Source organism: Phodopus roborovskii, unplaced genomic scaffold (assembly GCF_943737965.1).
Source record: "Phodopus roborovskii unplaced genomic scaffold, PHOROB, whole genome shotgun sequence".
In the NCBI taxonomy this organism is placed as follows: Eukaryota; Metazoa; Chordata; class Mammalia; order Rodentia; family Cricetidae; genus Phodopus; species Phodopus roborovskii.
In genome coordinates, this window is record NW_026125404.1 from 73,495 (window position 1) to 90,867 (window position 17,373).

The 17,373-nt window shown below is 50.2% G+C and overlaps 1 protein-coding gene across 1 annotated transcript; it reads right to left on the bottom strand.

Annotated features, from left to right (window-relative positions):
- Positions 1 to 236: 236 nt before the first annotated feature.
- Positions 237 to 14,666, bottom strand: LOC127215276 (mucin-12-like; the record flags this gene model as incomplete). Its single annotated transcript, XM_051175650.1, is given in 13 exon segments — positions 237 to 583; positions 710 to 798; positions 3,459 to 3,535; positions 4,212 to 4,370; positions 5,347 to 5,496; positions 5,628 to 5,703; positions 7,545 to 7,696; positions 9,916 to 9,980; positions 10,233 to 10,319; positions 10,321 to 10,361; positions 11,109 to 11,207; positions 11,736 to 11,889; positions 14,528 to 14,666. Coding segments are annotated over 13 exon segments (1,333 nt in total), but the record flags the coding sequence as incomplete, so codon positions are not given.
- Positions 14,667 to 17,373: the final 2,707 nt, after the last annotated feature.

Here is a 17,373-nt window from a genome sequence, read left to right on the forward strand (position 1 = left end):
CCTTGGGTCTGTCCGTCCTCAGTGTCTTCTGGCAGAGGTGGGCCTGCCCTGCTCCAGCTGGAAGAGGTAAGTGCTCCAGACACTGGGATGGGAATGTTTAACCCCTGGGAAGGTTGTTCTGCCCAGAGAAGGGCTTAAGACATTTCCCTCCATTACTTCCAGATGCAACCCACCAGGCCACCCTGCCGGCCCGTCCCCCTCCTCCCCCAGCACACACATCAGGAAGAGAGGAAAACTTAAGGTTCTGCACTGAAGAGCTTTATTGATAGGGAAATTCCAGAGCAGGGTGGAACCTACACAAAGATAAAGATGCCAAGAGTGTTCAGAGACCTTGGGCTTCCGAACATGGAGGTGACGCTGAGGAGGAGGTGGCGCCTGGCTCTTTGCTCCAGTCTTCTGGCAATGACCTATGGACCAACTCTGGTCACCTTAGATTAGACACTCAAAGCTTTGGGACCTGGTGTCAGCTTCGTCTTAACCAGCCAGGAATACCTGTGTCTAAATCTGGATGGGGCATGATGGGTAGACACTGTTGTTCTCAGGGAGCTTCTGATTTCACCGCCTTGGGCCTCTGAAAGTTGAGCTGGGGGATGGGAGAGACAGATGCAATCAAGTAGGGATAGGAGGAGTGGGGGTGGGGAACAGGGTAGGGAAACCCGGAGTAGAAGAGTGGGCAGCCCCAAGGTGGGGAATCTCTTAGCCATGTCACCTTAGTATTGGGGTCCACATGCTGCAGGTTTGGCTGGAAGTGTCTGTACCCTTTCTCCAGGCCAAATTTGTCCTCTTTCAGATCCCGGTCTGCAGGGAAAGGTATGGTGTAAGAAGGGTTTCCCTGGAGGAGGCCGGGGCAGCCATGGGCAGGTGGAGTGTGTATGGCGTAGGGTGCGGGCTCCAGGAAAACGAAGTTAACTGCTTTTCTAATCCATGATGGAGTCTTAGTGGACTTGACTTGAGCCTGGAAGCTGCTCTGGGGTGATGCAGGGACACCAGAGAGAGAGAATAGCCTTCCTACCCACTTGTGACCTATGTATCATGGGTCACAGGTCATACCCATGGGGGAGTCATTGCCATCGGTGTGAGGAACAGATGGGAATAGACAGCTAGCAGCCTCTTGAGTCATTGAGTCATATACCGCCCCTCACCTGCCAGCCCTTAGCAACTGTGTAAACACGCAGACAACCCAGGTTTTCGGGAAATTGTTACTGTGGCCCTGTTATTCATCAGCAATAGCTACTTCCTCTTCCTGAATCCTGCAGCTCTTCTTGTCTTCCTGGACTCCACTGTTTTGTTTGTAGTTGTAGTTGTTTCCCTTATCATCTTGGCCATTCCCCAGTGGACGTCTTAGGGTGCTTCCTGCAATGGCTGCACTTCTAAGGGGTCCTAGGAGGCCTGCCCCCTTTCCCTCTGTAATTGCCAACCCTCCCTTTGCCCACTCCTGGTGCTACCTTGAGGTCCAAGAGCCCTCCCCTTCCAGGGCGTCAGTGTGCCCCACAGGCTTCTCTCTTGGATGCCCAACGCAGCAGCCGCCCCGTACTCCTAAGATCAGCCTCAGATGCTCTGTCCTACACAATCCCCTCCTCAGCCTGCCAGCAACCCCAGCTCCCCAGCCTCGTCTGGTTGCCCATCTATTTCTCATCTCCTGAGCCTACTCATCCTAACTCCTTGTCCTTGTCTCCCATACTGTCCCCCTCAGACCCATCTGAGTGACCCACTTAAAACTCATCTGTGGACTTGGTGATTTATATACCTGTCAGCTCAGAGACTTGGCTGACACATGGGTTCAAAGCTAGCCTGGGCTACATAGTTAGACCCTGCACCAGATAAATAAACAAATACGCAACACTACACACCCAGCTCTTGATCAAAGCCTTCCAAAGCCATCGTTTCTTTTAGGGGGGGGGAGGGCACATAGACCAGTTAGTCTCAAACTTGCTATGTAGCATAAAATGATCTTGAAATTTTGATGCTTCTTCGCCCACCTCCCTAATGCTGGGATTACAGGAGTGTGGACTCATGCCTGAGAAGGGCCTCACTCTATATATTCAGGAACAGAAGCTGACCTCTGAGTCACTGCTTGGAGACTCAAACTTAAACTGGAAGCCTTCAGTGACCCGAAGCTCAGTCTGGGTTATTCCTGGCCAGGTGCTATGGTTATAACCTGTGCACTGCTATGTGCTGGCACTTCAGAGAGTGGCTGTGTACCTGACACCCTTGTCTCACGGGCATGAGATGACTCTGAGTCTACCCTGAATCACTAGGAAAAGGGAGGCACATAAGGATTCATAAAAATAAAACCGAGGAAGCAGGAACTGTGGGTGTGGCGGTGCACACATGTAATCCCAACACTCGAGAGGCTAAATTAGGAGAATCTCTAAATTCAAGGCCAACCTATGCTACACTGTGGCTTGCTTGAGATCACCCTGGACTACACAGTGACAGCAAACAGCTGTGGGGGTAACTGATGTGATGAATCGGTTGGTAAAATGCTTGCCTCAAAAATACTTGGGACCTGAGTTTGATCCCCAGAATTGCACATGAAAAGCTAAGCACAGCTGATACTCGCTCACGACCCCAGTGCCAGGGAAACAGACTGGCGGATCCCTGTGACTCTAGCCAGCCAGTCTGACCCAATCCATGAGTCCCAAGTTCCTATGAAAGACTTGTCCTCCAAAACAACTGTACAGCTTCTAGGGATCAACACCCGAGACTGACCTCTGCACACGAGTGCATGCTAGCACAACTCCCCAAATGTGCGCTGGGAAGGTGGGAAGTCTAAGCCTGCTCCGGGGAGGAATTGGGCAGAGGCAGCCATACAGATTAGAGAAGAAGTTAGGTAGCATGGACAGAGCTGGCAGACACAGCACAGGGGCCCCTGAGTTGCTCAGGAATCAGGGAAGATTAAGGACAAAGTGGAGGTCCCTGGAGAGGGGAGGGATCATAGGTTATAGAAGCAGTAAGTTTGGGTCTGGGATAGGTGGCTGGGAGTGGATCCTACCAGACAGTGGTGTGATGTATATAGAAATGTGGAGGGGGAGGGAATTACTCCACAGAGGCCCTGGGAATTTGATGGGGGAGAAGCTGAAAAAGGACCAGAGGTCAGGCTAGTGAGATGGGTAAGGTGACCAGAGTCCCATGCAGGGACTCACTGTGGAAGGGAAGAACTGGCTCTCCACAGCTTCCTCTGATCTCTGCCCTCATAGCATCACACACAAGTGCCTACTAAATAAATGTAGCTTAAAACAAAAACGCGACGAGGCCAGTGCGAAGCCTGATGATGCCAGGGAAGGAGAAGGGGACAAGGAACCAAGGGACCACAGAAGGGCAGGGGGTGGGTGCACTGAGATGCAGGGGCACAGGTGACAAGAGCTATCATCGGGTCACAGCATAGCAGGACTCGTGTCCTACCCCCATAGCCACTGTAGCTTTCCCGCTTTCACCTTTCCCCCAAGAACAGTTACCTTCCCAGACACCTGTGCTCTGGAAGGTTCCAGGGAGGGCTTCTCTCCGCCATGCTTGAGATGGGTCGTATTTTGCCCTGCAGACAGCAGTGTCATGAGTGAGAGGCTTCATATTAGAGGAGTAGGAGGGGCCATGGCAGACCCTGACCCTGAAGGGGCGATAGCATCTCTTCCCTTCAAAGTAACGTCATGGGAAGCGATGACTAAAGTAATGGCCATGGGGGTTGACAACTAGACTCACTCTGGTCTCTCTGTCTCCACAGGCAGAGACCCGGCTCCCTCAACATCCCTCAGGCTCCTCAGGTATGAAATAGGAGCATTGCAATAATCCCTTCTGCTCACTTCTAGCCCAGATGTTCTAGTGCCTGTCTCTTGACAGTTCTTCAAATGTGCATCTCACCCTGTCTGGCTCAGTCCCAGCCCCCCCTCATTACTCACTCTCTAAGGCAGCCTAGATAATAAAATACAATTTTATTGTATCATCTAATTTCGGTGCTTAAGTTTCTGTTTCCATTTCTCACTCAAAGTGACTACCCTACCCTATCAGATTTAAAAAACAAAAGCTGCCACTGGTGATGTGCAGCGGTGGGTGGGGCTAGACACCCTGTTTGGCTTCAGCCAACTTCTTCACCGCAAGACTGGGAACCGAAGAATTGCAGAGCATTAACAGTGACTTCTGGGGGGGGAAGTGTCCTCACTCCCCAATTGGTCCCTCTCTCTGGGACCATGGTGGCTGGGCTCATGAGCTCTCACCTGTGTTGTTTTTTCTGGGCTCGACTAAGGAAGACAGCCAAGACCACTAGAACCAGCAGCACTGCCAGCCCGGTGCCCACGAGTCCATACACAAGTCTCTTGCTGGTTCTAGACGTGCAGGTCTTCCCCCAGTACCAGTGGGTGTCTGTGTTCGGGCACCTGAAGAGACACACACACACAGAGGCTCAGGCTAGGCCCCTTATATCAGGTCTCCTGAGGGGAAATTAAATACCTAAAGCCCAGGGACCTCTCCTAAAGGTAGGGATGTATGTGTGTCTGGGGAAGCCAGGGTCCCTGAGTCTGTAAAGTGTGGGAGAGGGGGAGCTCAGTATGCCAGACCTCAGAGGGACTCCAGGAACCTGAGTGTTTTTGTCCTAGCTATGCCCTTGCTTGCATATCTAATCTCAAAGCAGCTGGCACCCGAAAGGACCTCTTATCATGCTTACTATTTTGTACATTAATTTATGATCATGGAAACTAGTACGCCCAGGTTGCAGCTAGAAGTGTTCACGGCTGAAATGTCACAACAGAAATTAATGACGGAGCTAGGCATGATAGCTCAGGTCCAGAATCCCAGAACTCGGGGAGGTTGTGGAGGGAAGATTTGTTCAAAATGGAGGCAGCTTGGGCTACACAGTGAGTTCCAGTCCAACCTGGACTACCGAGACCCAGTCTGAGAAAGAAATGAAGAAAAGGGGGAGGGAAGGAAGGAAATAAAGAAGGGAAAGGAGGGAAGAAGGAATAGAGGATGTGACTGGGTCGCAAGGAGACGGACAAATAACTTGAATCTTCTCAGAAAAAAGCCCTGGCTGCACTGGAGAATGCCGGAATCTAAGAACACATGGCCACCCATCACTCTCATGATGACCGAGGGTGCGGGAAGATCCCTGTAGAGGGGGAGAGGTGTAGAAGACAGCAGAGGTGCCTTCCAAGCATCTCCATTGCTAGATACAGTTGCTTTGTTATTTACCCACGTCATCCACCCACCTAGTTACTCAGGCACTGGGGGGTGGTAGGTGTCATCCACGCACCTAGTTACTCAGGCACTGGAGGGGGGTGCAGAATGGTATATGATCCTCAGGGCAAGGTGTAGCAGGGAGCACCTCCCATCAGGGGGAAGGAGGTAGGCACTCACACACAATGGGGCCCTGAGCGTAGCAGCTGGCACTGGCCCAGGTTGCAGTTGAGTTGTGACTTTGTCCCCTGAGTGCAATTGTTCACGCAGGTCAACCTTCCCCTCCACAAGCTCCGGGTAGAAGTATCTGCCAAAGTCCTCGGCAGCCTTCTGGATGCAAAGATCTACAGGGTGAGGAAGGACAGCTAGAGTCAGTACAGCAGGGCTAGAACTCTCCCTGGGTCCCTGTTTACCATCCGCACTCCACCCGCTCCGGCCCATAGCTCCAAGGGGCTGCTCACCGGCAGGGTTGAAGCTGAACTTTAGGAGTCTCCACACCCACAGTGGTGAAGTTACCATTGTAGCACAGTTTGGAGTCTGCCCACGATAAAGGGAACAGAAAAACACAGTGAAAACCACACAAACTTCTTTCTGCCTCTTTGTCAACAGTCAGGCCTCCTTCTCCCCACCCAGGCTCTTCCCCTTCCCCCACCCAAGCCCCTCCCCTTCTCCCACTAGGCCCCTCCCCTTCTCCCACCAGGGCTCCTCCCCTTTCTCCTCCCCTCCACCCCACCCCCACCCCCCGCCACTCCCCTCCTCCTACTACTTCTCTCCCTTTTCCCTCCTTCCCCCTCCCTTCATCTGCTTCCCCTCGTCCTTCCTCCCCACATCTCCCTCAACTTCCCCCTTCTGTATTAGCGGTCCACACTGAACCAATGTGAGAGCTCCAGATAGACAGCCATATCCTGTGAGCAGGCTCACACATGGACATGGAGGCGACAGCTTCAGCCTCCTTCCCCTGATGGGAGGTGCTCCCTGCTACCACCATGCCCTGAGGATCATATCAGGGTGGCAGGGAGCAGGATGGAGTCAGGGAGGCACTAGGGATGGCTTTGTTTTGTTGTGGATTTTCCAAAAGATTTCTTTATTAATAATTTGCTTATTAAAATTTGTTTATATTTTTATTTGTTGTTTTCTAAGACAGGATTTCTCTATGTAACAGACCTGGCTGTCCTTAAACTCAATGTGTAGACCAGGCTGGCCTCAAACTCATGGAGATCCACCTGCCTGGGATTAAAGGCGTGTGCCACCACTACTGTGGCGGTCTGTGCCTGTTATCTTGTTTTTTGTTTTGTTTTTGTTGGGGTTTCTTTTCTGTTGTTTTGTTTTTTCAGAGCTAAGGGCTTTGCACTTGCTAGGCAAGCATTACTACCTACTACTGAACTATATCCCCAACCCCTTAAGATTTATTTTTTTATTTCATTTTTACCTCTCTGTGGGTGTGTGAGAGAGAGAGTGTGTGTGTGTGTATGTGTGTGTGTGAGAGAGAGAGAGAGTGTGTGTGTGTATGTGTGTGTGTGTGTTTTCACATGTGTGTAGGGATGGCTGTGGAGACCAGAAAAGGGTAAGAAGGTATTGGATCTTCTGGAGCTGGAGTTACAGGCAGCTTTGAGAACTGAACTCAGGTCCTCTGCAAGAGCAGCAAGTGTTCTCAACTTCTAAGCCATCTCTCCAGCATCCCCTGCCTTTTGTTGAAAAGGACTATAAGCCTGGAGTTCACTGTGGAGCCCAGACCAGCTCTGAATCCATGACAATCCTCTGCCTTAGCTTCCTTACTGCTGAGATTACAGGTGTGAGCTAACACACAGGGCTGATTTCTAGATCTCTATGGTGGGGACTCTGCTATTCCAAATGAGGGAGAGAGAGAGAGAGACGTGAAGACCCAGGTGTTGTGGGATATTAATTGAAGATGTGTTACATTAGTTTATGCTGTGAAACATTTGTTTAATGATGCAAAGATGTGTTGTATTCTCTTATGTTGCATTTGTTTAACTCTGTGAAGCTGTGATTCTTTGCCTGTCTAAAACACCTGATTGGTCTAATAAAGAGCTGAACAGCCAATAGCAAGGCAGGAGCAAGGGTAGGCGGGGCTGGCAGGCAGAGAGGATAAACAGGAGGAGAAATCTAGGCTCAAGAGAAGAGTGAGAAAAAGAGAAGAGGAGGGATGCCAGGGGCTGGCCAACAGCCAGCCACAAAGTAAGGAAGAAAATAAAGAAAGGCAAAAGCCCAGAGGCAAAATGTAGTTAAAGAGAAAGGGAATAATTTAAGTTAGAAAAGCTGGCGTCTGGGTGGTGGGCCCCCAAAGAGTAAAAAACAAAAATCCCAGGAACACCCAGACTTCCTTCCCACCAGTGTCAAGGAGTTTCAGAAGGGCTTACTTTGACAAAGGGACATGTCAGTTTCATATGTTCTGGTCTCCTTTATGATCTTGTCCTTCACAATCTTCGTGAGGTTTCTGAACAGTGTCTGATACTCTGGGGTGTAGTTTGCTTCTAGGATGACATCACTTTCCACCACGATGCTGCCGTTGCTGCAAGCAGGAAAGACTTCAGCGTCTCCTCCACAGCACCAACACCCAGCAAGGAAGACGAAAGCAGCAAGATAGGAGGCAAGGAAACCAGGTGGCCCATGGGTTGGAGAGAAGAGGGTTCCTGCGGGTGTGATGATGTACACCTGCAAGGCTGGGGTAGGAGGGTCATAGGTTCAAGGCCAACCTGGGCTACAAAAATCCAAAAGAAGCAAAAGGATGGAGGGGGGTGGGGGAGGAAGGAAGGGAAGAGGGAAAGGAAAAGAAAAGGAACAAAAGAGAAGAAATGAGGGCCCCCACCCTCGGGCAGCTAATAAATTCCAAAGAGCTAGGTGAGTAAGACAATTCAAGATCAGCAAATCTCAGTGTTTCTCACAAAAGCTAACGGATGAAGTTTATCTCTGAAAATAGAGGGGTTGGATCATCAAGGTGGCTCTGTGGGTAGAGGCACTTGCAGCCAAGCCTCCTGACTTGAGTTCAGTTCTGGGATCCAATGGCAGAAGGAGAGATACAACTCCTGCCAGTTATCCTGTGACCTCCATTCCTCCATGTGTGTGCAGTGGTACAAGCACACATTTGTTGCACACATAACACACACAATAATGTAATTTTTAAAAAACCCAAAATATAGGGACTCTTGAGTGAAGATGTGTCGCTGGCAATGGAAAATGGAGGAAAGCAAAATGGCAGAGTTTCCAGAAATTAAAAGCAGTTGAATGTGGTGGCTAATGTCTACAATCTCAGTGCTTGAAGGAGGGAGGAGGGGGAGAAGAGGAGGGAGATGCAGTGAAGGGGGAGGGGGAGGAAAGAAAGAGGAGATGAGAAGGACGAAATCATGAGTTCCTATTAAAAAGTGGGACTCTACCCTTGAAGCCTCTCTCACTAAATTGGCCGGTGATACTGCTGCAGGGAACAATTTTGGGACAAAGGAAGTCATCTGTCATGGTCCCTGCCAGCAGAAGCCAGCAGCCTTCGTACTCCTCATCCAAGTCCAGGCACCCTGTTCCTCAGCAGCTCAGAAATCCGTTATTTCCTAAACTCTCCCTTCATTCACTCCACGAATCCCCACAGTGTGGTGGGGAGATCGGGACTCCCTTAATTCCCCTCTCTAGTCATTGACACCATCACCTCCAGTGTGGACATCTGCCCACCTTCCTCTACCCTGCGGCCAGACACAGCTATCAGGTCTGCAAGTCAGATCCTGTCCCTTGCAGGACAGCTGCTGATATGGACGGGTCTCATTGCTTGGCACGAGTCATTTCTCCACCTCTGCTGCCACTATTAAGTGCACTTCCAAGTTTCTAGAATTCCCTCCTCCTCCACCACCACCACCACTGCTCTGGGCTCCCGCCAGTGCCTCCCCCCACTGCAACTCTTTCCCTAGCCTCCCCTACTTATGAACCCTCCTCCTGGGAAGAATTCTCTGCAGCTGACCACGTTTGCCTCTGGGATCTTTCCCAGGCACTCTCCACTCTTGGGACCCCTGTGCTCTGCCATTCTGTATCCAGGGCTACCGCGTATTCCAAGCATCTAACACAATTGTTCATTTTGGTTTTCTTCTTTTGTTAAAGCAGGCTTTCTTTGCATAGCCCAGGTTGGCCTGGAACTCACTGTGTAGCCCAGGCTGGCCTTCAACTTCTGACCACTCCTGTCTTAAGCATTCAAGACTAGTATTACAAGTGTGTAGCACTCAGCTAGGGTTGGCTTTTAATAAAAATTTGCCAAATGAAAAATCAATGACTATAAAGATGAAGGAGTAGATGAATAAATGCACTAATGGGGAATGAAGAAACATGGTAAATAATGAAAATGAATAAGCATAAACAGTGAACAAGCATGATGAATAAATGAGAGAGGCAAGCACGGATGAACATATGCTGAACGAACGGCTGTCATGAGCAAATGAATGATGATGACAGAACTTACATGAACAACTAACTGAGTAACCATATGAACAAATGAAGGGGCAAACTGGGGATGAATGAGTGAATGAATGTGTAACCGCGATGATAAAGAAATGAATCGATGAATTTATGAGTGCATGGCAAATTTTATGAATGAGTGAATGAGCAAATTATAAATGACTAACCTTGAAGAACAAATGATGAATGAGTCAGGGCTCTCAGGAGTCCCCCAGTCCCAGACAGATGCTGATAGCCTAACCTCGGGATAGGAAGGAAGTAGCAGAGCAAGAAGGAGTCCCCTCCGCCCTCAACACTCACAGCAGTTCTTTAATGATCACTTCTTTGTACTGGGGAAGGTCATCGCCCTCGTAAACTTTATCCATCTGGAAAAAAAAAAACAGATCATTCAGAGCTGGAGTATGACCCATCTTTGGACAGCTCCACGCTGGTGTGGGTGGAGCCCATAGGAAAAAGAAAGGGAAGGGGCAGAAGGGATCTGAGTAGGGTAGGGCTCAAGGGTGGCTGCTCTGGGAGGAGTCTACCTTAGAACTCTGGGAGGCAAAGGGCTGGCGGAAGATGACAAAGTGTGATAGGCACCCATTGCCCCTCACTCGACTGAGTGCCACTGCTCCTACCTGGCTCAGGAAGAGGTTTTGGAAGTTCTTGTAGGCCTCAGAGGATGTGTTCTTTAAGTCACTTGTGAAGTTCCGGTGAGTCACTTTTTACCATCATGGTCACTGTAGCGTTGATAACATTCGGGATTTCTGTGGGACCAGGCAACAAGGTGCGTGAGACAGTGACCCTGAGGACCTGCAGGAATGTCTCTGGGGGAAGTAAGTGTTCCTGCCTATTGGTACCACGGAGGAGAAAGAATGAGTAGAAAGGAGGATAGAAACTCAAGAGTAGCTGAGGGTGGATAAGACTTCTGTCTCTACCCATGTGTATGTATGTGTATATACTGGGAATTTTTGTGTGTGTATACACATGTATGGAGTTCAGACATCTGTGTTGCTCATCTTCCTCTCTCTCTCCACTTTAGTGTTTGAGACAGTCTCTCACCAATCTGGCTAGACTGGATGGTCAGAGAACCTTCAGGGATCTGCATGTCTCCTCCTGAGGGCTAAGATTACATGTTCACAGCACTGTGTCCAGAGTTCGACATGGGTTCTGGGGGAACCAATTGCAGATCTCCATTTGCGCTGTGAATACTTTACTGATGGAACTATCCCCCTACACCCCAGCCCCTGTCTTTTGAATTCCAGAGAGAGCTAATGGCCTGATGGAGACCCAGGGAGTCAGGTGGAAGGATTCTCAAAGAGTTAGGGTAGAGACCTCCTGATAGAAAAAAGGAGGGCCAGGGAGGGTAGATCAGAAGTTAGAGGCAGGAGGACCAGAACAAAAGTGACATTACCACCTCTTCCGGCAGTGATGCCATGGGAATGGTTGATTAATCATTCCACAATGCCCAACTCACCTCAAATGTCAAGAGACACAGAGAGAGTGGTCATTACCTACTGGGAAGGAATACAGGATGGAGTCACAGAGCTGACCAGTGTAGCCTGACTTGCATTCACACTGTCTTCCATTCCACTTTCCATTCTTGCAGTTGCCTGGAAAATGACAGAATTAAAAAAGATCATTGAAAAAGCTCTGGGAACAAAAAAAAATTTGCTCCCATCCAGGTGTCATCAAAGCCCTGAACTTGACAGGCAATAAGACTAAATGATGGCACAAGTTTTAAAAAAACCTTTCATTCCTGCCTTATTCCAGGAAACTAGAGGAGAAAGGAGACAGAAATGGGTTTAAGGATACAAGAAACACAAGAGAGGAAAGAAAGAAGGAAGGAACCCTATGAATCAAAAGAACCAACAGAATGATAAGCATGATGAACCTACACTTATAATCACAATACTCAAGAGGAAGAGGCAGATGGATCACAAGATTAAACCTAGCCCGAGATGCATAGTGAGAGCTGTTACAGTATTACCAACCCCATGCCAAAGACAACACATATCAACAGAGAAATATGCACTGGTATCTGTGATGTCAGAAAACATGCAACATGAGCCCACATAGGAAAAGAAGATTGAGAGCTGAGACCTGAGGGAGAAACACAGAATCAACTACATGAAACTTACTTGGTGGCAAAGACGTGTATTGAGTCCTCATGGAAGTAGGGTGTATGCTGGTGAACGGAGGGTGGGCAGTAGAGCTGCTGCTGAACATAGGGATGGTGCTGTAAGGGGAGTGAAGTGAGGTGGAGGACGGAGGAGAAGAAGCAAGAGGCCCTGTCTGAGATGAAGAGGAGTCAGACACTGGCAAGAATGGGAAATGAGGTGCTGAAGTCAAAGAGGCAGCAAGGTGAAATGTGGTCTCAGGGCTACCTGTTGATGTTGGGGAACGCTGAAGATGGGCTGCAAAAAAAGTGGGCGACGAAGATGAGACTGGGGATGGGGAGTTGTCAGATGATGCAGGAGGCAGGGGTGAGTTAGAACTGTGTGGAGGGAATGAAAGCCCTTCTGTTATTAAAGTAGTTGGGGCTGGCTCTGATGATGGGCGTACTTGGGATTGGGGATTCTTCATTAATAATGGTAGAGGAAGAGGCTCGGGAAGGGATGACTAGTTACCACTAGAGTGCTACTGCTTGGAAAGATGGTGGATTGTTGAGTGAGGACTGCTTGGGAGGACTCGTTGCTGAGTTAGTGGAGTAGAAAATGGGCTGTGAAACAGGTGAAGATGCATGATGTGTTCTGACTGTGGTGAGGTAGGTATCAGAAGGTGAAGTTGTTTGTGATGAAGCTGTACTGCTTGGAAAAGATGTAGGTCCCTGAGAAAAGGCTGTCATTAGGGAAGTATCAGTGGACAAAGTTCCATCTGTAGAAATGGGGTGGCTTGGGGAGGCTGTAGAAGCCGGGTGGGGCTGAAGTGGAGGAGGTCTCAGGTGGCAGGGCTGTTTCTGAGAACCCTGAGCTGGTTGAGGATTCCTGAGTGAAGACTGATGTTTGGCAAATGTCAGAGGGTTGGGATGAATATGGGGGAAATGGGGCTTCTTGATAAGACTGTAGAAGGCCCAGTGAGGGCTGAAGTGAGGGTAGCCTCAGCAGATACAGCTGTGGCTGTGGAGACTGAGCTGCTTGGGAAGGTTGTAGATTCCTCAGTGAAGAGTGGAGTCTGGGCGGTCTCAGTTGCCTGAGTTACAGGTTTCATAATTGGGCTGCTTGAGGGGGGTTGTAGACGCCTCCATCGGGGCTGTGGAGAGTGAGGTGTTGGGAGGGAAACGTTTTCTGGGGATGCTGAGCGCTTGAGAAGGTTGTAGATTTCTGGGTGATGACTGTTTCCCGGGATGTCAGTTGTTTGAGTTGCTTGTGTTGAAAACAGGCTGCTTGATGATGTTCCAGTGGCCTCAGTGATGGCCGGGGTGGGTGGTACGGGAGGGTACAGCTGTTTCTGTGGAAAGTGAGCTTCTTTGGGAGGTGGTAGATTCCTGAGTGAAGACCGTTATGGAGGATTCAGTTGGATGAGTTGCATGTGTTGAGACGGAGCTGTTTTGGGATGCTGTGGATGCCTCGGTTGGGGATGGTACTGTGGGAGGGTGTCAGGAGGGTTACAGCCGTTTCTTTCGTGGAAACAGAGCTGACTGAGAAGGTTGTAGATTCTTGAGTGAGCAGTGTAATCTGTGAAGTCTGGGGGCTTGAGTTGCATGAGTTGGAGATCGGGCTGCCCTGGGGGTTGTAGCCCCCTCAGTCAAGGAAGAGGTGTAGGAGGTCCCAAGAGATACAAGCACTCCTGTGGTAATGAGCTGCTTGGAAAGGCTGTAGATTCCCCGAGTGTAGGCTGTTGTTTGAGATATCTCAGGAGCTTGAGTTGTTTGTGCAGAAACTGGGCTGCTCAAGAATGTGGTGGTTGCCTCAGGTTGGTATGTGGTGTGAGCCCTGAGGAGAGACCGCTGTCTCTGAGGAAACTAAGGTAAAGGTGGTAGATTCCTGAGTGATGACTCTTGGTGATGTCTCAGTTCCCTGAGTGTCTAGTGTGGAAATCAGCCTCCTGGGTAGGTAGTAGATGCCTCAGATTGTGACGTGGTGTGGGTGATCTCAGGAGTGTCCAGCAGTTTCTGAGGAAATCGAGGTACTCTGGAGAGCTGTAGTCTCATGAGTGAAGGATGTTGTTTGGGAGGTCTCCGTTGCTTCAGCTACTGTGTTGAAACCAAGCTGCCTAGCGAGGTTGTGTATGTTTCAGACTGTCCTATAGTGGGTGAGGTGTCAGGAGGGGAGCAGCTGTTTCTGTGGGAACTGAACTGCTTGGGAAGGTTGTAGACTCCTGAGTGAACTTTGTTTCAGAGGTTTCTGTTGGTTGGTGGGCATGTGTGGAAATCAATGACCAGGAATAAGTGGTAGATGCCCCATTTACTGGTGAGGTGGAGGAGGTCTCAGAAGGCGCAGCTGTTTCTCTTGAACTTGAGGGAGAAGTGAAGATGGTAGATTCTGAGTGAATTACACTTGGGATGCCCAGTTCCTGAGCTGTCTGTGTAGAAGGAGGGCTGTATGGTGAGGTTGTAGACTCCTCCTCAGTGACAGCTGAGGTGTGGGAGGTTTCAGGAATGACAGCTGTTTCTGTGGAAACTGTGCTGGTTGGCAAGGTTGTAGGTTCCTGAGTGAAGACTGTGGCATGTGACATCCCAGTGGTCTGGGTTCCATCTGTAGAAATGGGGTGGCTTGGGGAGGCTGTAGAAGCTTCGGGTGGGGCTGAAGTGGAGGATGTCTCAGGTGGCAGGGCTGTTTCTGAGAAACCTGGAGCTGGTTGCGGATTCCTGAGTGAAGACTGATGTTTGCCAAGTGTCAGGGGCTTGGGAGGAATATGGGGAAATGGGGCTTCTTGGTGAGACTGTAGAAGGCCCAGTGAGGGCTGAAGTGAGGGTAGCCTCAGCAGATACAGCTGTGTCTGTGGGAGACTGAGCTGCTTGGAAGGTTGTAGATTCCTCAGTGAAGAGTGGTGTCTGGGCGGTCTCAGGTCCCGAGCTACAGGTTTCATAATTGGGCTGCTTGAGGGGGTTGTAGACGCCTCCGTCGGGGCTGTGGAGAGTGAGGTGTTGGGAGGGAAAACGTTTTCTGGGGATGCTGAGCTTGAGAAGGTTGTAGATTGGGTGATGACTATTTCCGGGATGTCAGTTGTTTGAGTTGCTTGTGTTGAAAAACAGGCTGCTTGATGATGTTCCAGTGGCCTCAGTGATGGCCGAGGGCTGGGCGGTGTCGGGGAGGTACAGCTGTTTCTGTGGAAAATGAGCTTCTTTGGGAAGTGGTAATTCCTGAGTGAAGACCGTTATGGAGGATTCAGTTGGATGAGTTGCATGTGTTGGGAGACGGAGCTGTTTTGGGATGCTGTGGATGCCTCGGTTGGGATGGTACTGTGGGAGGTGTCAGGAGGTACAGCCGTTCTTTCGTGGAAACAGAGCTGACTGAGAAGGTTGCAGATTTTGAGTGAGCAGTGTAATCTGGGAAGTCTCGGGGGCTTGAGTTGCATGAGTTGAGATCGGGCTGCCCTGGGGGTTGTAGCCCCTCAGTCAAGGAAGAGGTGTAGGAGGTCCCAAGAGATACAAGCACTCCCTGTGGTAATTGAGCGGCTTGGAAAGGCTGTAGATTCCCGAGTGTAGGCTGTTGTTTGAGATATCTCAGGAGCTTGAGTTGTTTGTGCAGAAACTGGGCTGCTCAGGAATGTGGTGGTTGCCTCAGGTTTGGTGTGTGGTGTGGGAGCCTGAGGAGAGACCGCTGTCTCTGAGGAAACTAAGCTGGTTGCAAAGGTGGTAGATTCCTGAGTGATGACTCTTGGTGATGTCTCAGTTCCCTGAGTGTCTAGTGTGGAAATCAGCCTCCCTGGGTAGGTAGTAGATGCCTCAGATTGTGACGTGGTGTGGGTGATCTCAGGAGGTACAGCAGTTTCTGAGGAATGAGGTACTCTGGGAGCTGTAGTCTCATGAGTGAAGGATGTTGTTTGTGAGGTCTCCGTTGCTTGAGTTACTCGTGTTGAAACCAAGCTGCCGCGAGGTTGTGTATGTTTCAGACTGTCCTATAGTGGGTGAGGTGTCAGGAGGGAGCAGCTGTTTCTGTGGGAACTGAACTGCTTGGGAAGGTTGTAGACTCCTGAGTGAACTTTGTTTCAGAGGTTTCTGTTGGTTGGTGGGCATGTGTGGAAATCAATGACCAGAAAAGTGGTAGATGCCTCTCATTTACTGGTGAGGTGGAGGAGGTCTCAGAAGGCAGCTGTTTCTCTTGAACTTGAGGGAGAAGTGAAGATGGTAGATTCTGGAGTGAATCCACTTGGGGATGCCTCAGTTCCTTGAGCTGTCTGTGTAGAAGGAGGGCTGTATGGTGAGGTTGTAGACTCCTCCTCAGTGACAGCTGAGGTGTGGGAGGTTTCAGGAATGACAGCTGTTTCTGTGGAAACTGTGCTGGTTGGCAAGGTTGTAGGTCCCTGAGTGAAGACTGTGGCATGTGACATCCCAGTGGTCTGGGTTCCATCTGTAGAAATGGGGGTGGCTTGGGGAGGCTGTAGAAGCCTGGGTGGGGCTGGGAGTGGGGATGTCTCCAGGTGGCAGGGCTGTTTCTGAGAAACCTGAGCTGGTTGCGGATTCCTGAGTGAAGACTGATGTTTGCCAAGTGCCAGGGGCTTGGAGGAATATGGGGAAATGGGGCTTCTTGGTGAGACTGTAGAAGGCCCAGTGAGGGCTGAAGTGAGGTAGCCCTCAGCAGATACAGCTTGTGGCTAGGAGACTGAACTGCTTGGGGAAGGTTGGAGATTCCCAGTGAAGAGTGGAGTCTGGGCGGTCTCAGTTGCCGGAGTTACAGGTACCATAAATTGGGCTGCGAGGGGTTGTAGACAGCCTCCCTGCCGGGGCTGTGGAGAGAAAGGAGGGGGGAAAACGTTTTCGGGGAGAGCTGGGCGCATCCAGTTAGGTTGTAAATTTCTCGGGTGATGATATTTCCGGGATGTCAGTTGTTTGAGTTGCTTGTGTTGGAAACAGGCTGCTTGATGATGCTCCAGTGGCCTCAGTGATGGCAGAGGCCGGGCGGTGTCGGGAGGTACAACTGTTTCTGTGAAGTGAGCGCTTTGGGAGTGGTAGACCCCTGAGTGAAGACCAATGTGGAGGATTCAGTTGGATGAGGTACATGTTGAGACGGAGTTGTTTTGGGATGCTGTGGATGCCTGGGTTGGGATGGTACTGTGGGAGGTGTCAGGAGGTACAGCCGTTTCTGGAAACAGAGCTGACTGAGTAGGTTGCGAGATTCTTGAGTGAGCAGTGTAATCTGTGAAGTCTCGGGGGCTTGAGTTGCATGAGTTGAGATCGGGCTGCCCTGGGGGGGCTTAGCCCCCTGGGGCCAGGAAGAGGTGTAGGAGGATCCCAAGAGATACAAGCACTCTGTGAAAAGTAATTGAGCTGCTTGGAAAGGCTGTAGATTCCCGAGTGTAGGCTGTTGTTTGAGTATGTCAGGAGCTAGGTTGTTTGTAAAACTGGGCTGCTCAGGAATGTGGTGGTTGCCTCAGGTTGGTATGTGGTGTGGGAGCCCCTCAGGAAGACCGCTGTCTCTGAGGAAACTAAGCTAGTTGCAAAGGTGGTAGATTCCTGAGTGACTGACTTGGTGATGTCTCAGTTCCCTGAGTGTCTAGTGTGGAAATCAGCCTCCTGGGTAGGTAGTAGATGCCTCAGATTGTGACGTGGTGTGGGTGATCTCAGGAGTGTACAGCAGTTTCTGAGGAAATCGAGGTACTCTGAGAGCTGTAGTC